The 5,220-nt window shown below is 39.1% G+C and overlaps 1 protein-coding gene across 1 annotated transcript in view; it reads left to right on the top strand.

The window, feature by feature from the left end:
* The window catches only part of rabep1 (rabaptin, RAB GTPase binding effector protein 1), a 45,720-nt gene that overhangs the window by 23,581 nt on the left and 16,919 nt on the right, over nucleotides 1-5,220 (top strand). Inside the window, 1 exon segment of the mRNA XM_015387897.1 lies at nucleotides 1,031-1,147. Within this exon segment, the coding sequence (XP_015243383.1) occupies nucleotides 1,031-1,147 (117 nt within the window).

Raw genomic sequence — 5,220 nt, 5'->3', positions numbered from 1 at the left:
CTCTAATGTACTTATCTTCTTGCTCAGTTGTGCAACGCGGCCTCCCACTTCTTTTTCTACTCTGGTTAGAACCTGTTAGTGCTGTCCTCTGAAGGGAGTAGTGCACACTGTTGTAGGAAATCTTCAATTTCTTAGCAATTTCTCGCATGGAATCACCTTCATTTCTAAGAACAGGAATAGACTGTCGAGTTTCAGATGAAAGTTCTCTTCTTCTGAGCATTTTGAGCGTTTAATTGACCCCACAAATGTGATGCTCCAGAAACTCAATCCTTAAAGAAAGGTCAATTTTGTAGCTTATGTAACAAGCTAAACTGTTTTCAGATGTGTGAACATGATAAGTAAGGATAAGTATGATGAATAAGGACATTTCAATGTGACCCCAAACTTTTGAACGGTAGTGTATATATATATCTGTATAGGTATTTATATAAATTTTCCGTAAAAATTCAAAAAATATCCACTGGACTTGGTTTTCAAGATTTGAAGACGTTTCTCCACCTCTCCAGGAAGCTTTCTCAATTCAAATGTCTGGATCCGCAGTGAGTTTGAGTCTTATATAGACAACGCCTTGTATCGCTTGGAAACATGCAATGGTAACCGATGAATGGGTCGTTAGTTCCATCGTTAGCCTGTAATATCTGAACCTGTCTATGATTCTAGGGGTTTTTACGGAATGACTATGACCTGGATGACTGAGAACCTTCATCAGCGTATTTATATAAACTTATTGCACAGGTTGTTAAATAGTGATTGCACCTTAGTTATTGCACAAGTTATAGTGCCGCATTGAAAATTGTGATGGCAGCAGGGATGAATGACCTGCGGTGGCGTTCCTTTTTACAAACGGGGTGTAAAAGTCTTTGACTAAAGGAGCTGCTCATTTCCTTTACTGTCTGGTGCAGAGGGTGGAAGGTGTTGTCCATGATGGAGGTAAGCTTGGACAACATCCTCCTCTTCAGCTGAGATTCTTTGCACAGGAAGGCATTCATGGTTTGACATGAAGCTCACGTTTGATAATTTCTTCCTGTAGGTGAAGAAGCTGCAGGTCATGCTCCGTCAGGCTAATGATCAGCTGGAGAGGACGATGACGGAAAAACAAAGCCTAGAAGAATCAGTAAAAGTAGGAAACGAGGAAACTGCTGCTAAGGTCTGTATACTGCAAATTTAATAATGCATTTTAAACAAACAAAAATCTATTTTGCTGATATCACTGGCATCTTTACTGTATTTTGATTCCTAAGTTACATGAGATGATTGTAGATATCTTATTAGACCATATGTTGACAAAACGAAGGTTATAAAACAGCGGTTTTAACTGGTGTTTGCACTTGCAGCCACATTTAGGAGGTAATGCAACCATTCGCATCAAACAGAGAAACATATGAAACACAAAGGGAAGTGAGCCCTGAAAACACGTCATTCAAACCCATATTACATGTGGTTTGTAGCATATGTAAATAAACTATTTTGTGAAACATTAAGCCCTGAACCAATAATGATGTAAGGGTGTCTACGATTATGTTGTTTTATTTTGTATTCTGCATTTTTCTTAAGATAATCTGTGTTAAATGTACAGCATGCTAATGCATCAGGACAGACTTGTGCTACGTTCAGACCAAAAGCAGCAAAGGCAGCAGGAGCAGCTAGTATACATGCAAAGTCAATGATTTGACGGTGTCAAGGTGCAGCAAAACGGCCGGCAGCGCGTTTTGAGCAGCAGGAGCATTGCGTCTTGAGCATTTGAGCATCTGACGCGCCGCAAACTCAGCTGCCGCTCGAGTTGGCAAAAATTTTAGCTTTTGCTGCTCAACGCGCCACATCAGCCAATCAGAGAAGCTGATCTGGGAGCTGGCAGGGAGAAAGACACATTGCTGATGATACAGATCACTATGATCACTCCTATGAAACAGTTTATTAACGCCTAAATAAACTTAAAATGCCGAAATCTGCAAAACATGTTTGCTTTTATTATCGTGAGGCCTGCAGTTTGGATAACATGCATGAAAACAGCTTTCCAGCTACTGCGGCAAACCGCCAAGTGACGACTTGGCCAGAGGCTGCTGTTGAATGGGATTCCTACTGACAGCTCACCGCCGGCATGTGGGGTCTAAGCAGCTCCGACAGCGAAATATTTGAATGCAGGATCATAATCTTGATGAACTGACTGCACTAAGGAAGTTTTAATGTGGACTTTCTGATTTAAAAACATATTAAAACTACTTTATTCCCAATGATTACATCATATATAGCTGCCAGGCAAAAGAAACGATCGGGTAGCTCCGCCCAACGCGCATCAGACCCACTTTTCCACCGAACTAAGCTTGTACAAGCATCAAAAATGAAGCAGCACACATGTTTCTGCTGCTTTTGCTGCTTTTGGTGTGAACGTAGCATTAGGCACTGATCATTACCTGACCATCTTGGGCTGAAAGTTCAATACTAAATACACAAATAATTATTGGTTAACTAGCAAGACAAAGTCAGTCTTTTGCAGAGTCAGTAAACAAAACCCAAAGCATTTCAGTTCTGTTTTGGAGGTAGTACTTCTCTTTGGGTTTTTAGTGGCAGTTTTGTCATCTCTGGATGAGTTTGTTGGTGATTTGCCACTTCCTGAGGAGAGGTCAATATTTATTTTTTCCCAGCGTTTTATTGTCATTACACTGTAACAAGTACAGAGCAACGAAATTAACTCTCTGCATTTAACCCATCCCGTTGGAGATGCAGTGGGCTGCAGCGCCCAAGGAGCAGTATGGGGTTAAGAGTGGCAGTCAGTGGGAGTGGGGCTTAACCTCTTAACATCCATCTCATTTTGGGTAATCCTCACATATTTCGCATACCCAAATGGAAAAGCAAATAACTTAGGAACTGTAAGCCCAAATTACATGTGCCATACATTATTTGAAAGCTAACACCCTCTAATTTCCTGATATATAAATTAAAATTGGCTGAAACACAAACCAACCTGCATCAGTTCAAACATTTTTATTTTCGGAAATGATTGGTCTTTTTTGAACAGCAATAATAAAGACATTCTTGAGAAAAAGCAGGTTTTATTGTATTATATTTATTCTACATCGTGTCAACCACAAATGCAGAAAATATCAGACCTCTAGCTATAACAGTTCCAGAGCTTGAACTTTTGGTGTCAGCTTGGAGCTACGCGCAATGGCTCCACCTGCTGGTAAAAATTTTACCGGTGGAATTTTATGCATTCTGAGTTATTAAGTTTGTTAAGAGCTTTTAAGAGGTTAAACTCAGAACCTCTGGAGTCCAAGTGTAATGCCCTAACCCAAGGGAGTAACTTCGTGATGAAAGTTGGTGGGGACACTCTAAGGATGGTGGCTGATGGACCTATAGTTACTCGACAAAAAACACTTTCAATAGGGTTTGTATTTTCCAAAATTGAGCTCAAACATTTATTGAATACTTCTTAATGTTGAGAACACAAACAAACCAAAATACACTGATATTTATATTTATGGTTAAAAATGATGAATAACAGCCGACTCCGATGCCAACAGAAATACATCATTCCTCCCTAGTTTGCACACAATTTTTCGTTCATCCATCCATCCAGAAAAATGTGGATTGATTGATGGATTTTTTTCCCTTTCAACTACATCAGTGATTATCCTCCTTCAAAAGCAGCAAAATCAAATTTAGAAATTTGTCCCACATGTTGTTAAAAGCCAAAGTTTATGTATTGAAATTATTGGTGGGGATATGTCCACACCAGTCCTTCAGAAAGTTACGCCTGTGCCCTAACCACTAGGCCACCACTCCCCAAAGCAGGCATTAGGGTGAAGGGTCTTGCCTAAAGACCCACACTGGCAGTTGGATATGAACCCAGGCTTCCTGTTAGCAGGACTTACCACTTGAGCTAACCGGCCGCTTTTTATTTATCTTCGACTCATTATATTAATTAATAGTTTAGCCTTAACTGTTAAGTGACTGAAGTAAGTTTAAGAACATGCCGAACTCTGAGCTCAGGCATCATGCTCCGGGATTATCTAATCATTTCCGTTTTCACGCTTTGTATTGGTTTAAAAGATGAGTTTTCCAAGATAAATGCCGATTTCTATGATAAAACCAGTGTAACTCCTAAGAGACAACACTGGCACGGCTTCCTTTAGACGGGCTCTTTATTGAACGCCGTGAAAACTACAGAAATAGAAGACAAAGTTTTAGATATCGATACATTTACAGAAAATCAGGTGACACTGGCTTTAATTGAAGTTACCTCGTTACCGCCTGCCACTTCGAAGGTCTTTAACAGTTAAATTCTTCCTCGTCCACTCTAAATTAAAATGTTAAGTCATTAAAACACCATAACTAATAACATTGCAAAATATTACAAACATAACTACAAATACCTTGACAGCTACAGTAAACACAAGGCTGCTCTGATCCAAGCTTCTGCTCCGTCTGCGTTTATTTAAGTCACGTTGCTTTTCACATATACACAAATCTCGCGATAACTTTCAACAAAAAATAGCTCAACACAAAAAAATAATGCAATCATTTTACACATTCCCAAAACGTGAACCAAACAACATAAAATACATTGTCTTAACTATTAGAAATAAACATACATTTTTCCAAGAAATAAATTATTTCACTGACACTTACAACCAGTAATAGTTTCACATTTCTTTATCCAGGACTGAGATAAAATGGCGTTTGAACTGCTGTAATGAAGTACAAACACTTTTTTTGTGGTGACTTGACTTTTGTGCAGATGATAACCTAACCTTTATCTCACTTGTGGCTTATCTGGGGCCTAGTTACACATCAGCTATGATGCTTGCTTATATTAGATACTGAGTCACAGTGCCCTGGTTGGTTGTGGTTTAACACCTCATGGTATTTTGTTCTGCGTCTGCAGCAGCCTAAAAGCAACTAAAGAACAAAGCAGTATAAAAAATATTGCAACGGTTCAACAAGTTTTTTTTTTTTTTGTCAAGGAAGGGATGTTTTTCATTTATTATGTGGCCGTATATCTAGACACCTCATGTTTCTATGGTAACGGCTACATAACTCCTATTATCTAGCCAGTCAGAGAAAATCCTTTGCTTTGTTTTCAGTATCAAGGTTGAAATCATTGTTGATGCAAATCAGAATTAAATCTTTTATTTAGGGCTTTACGATATAATGGGCCCCCTATCGGTATCGGCCTTAAAACTGAATATCGGACATCGGCCACCCCACCGATATTTAACC

The sequence above is a fragment of the Cyprinodon variegatus genome, unplaced genomic scaffold (genome assembly GCF_000732505.1).
Source record: "Cyprinodon variegatus isolate N-32 unplaced genomic scaffold, C_variegatus-1.0 Scaffold406, whole genome shotgun sequence".
NCBI lineage: Eukaryota > Metazoa > Chordata > Actinopteri > Cyprinodontiformes > Cyprinodontidae > Cyprinodon > Cyprinodon variegatus.
The sequence above is the reverse complement of the archived record's forward strand: the minus strand, read 5'-3'. Positions and strand labels throughout refer to the sequence as shown.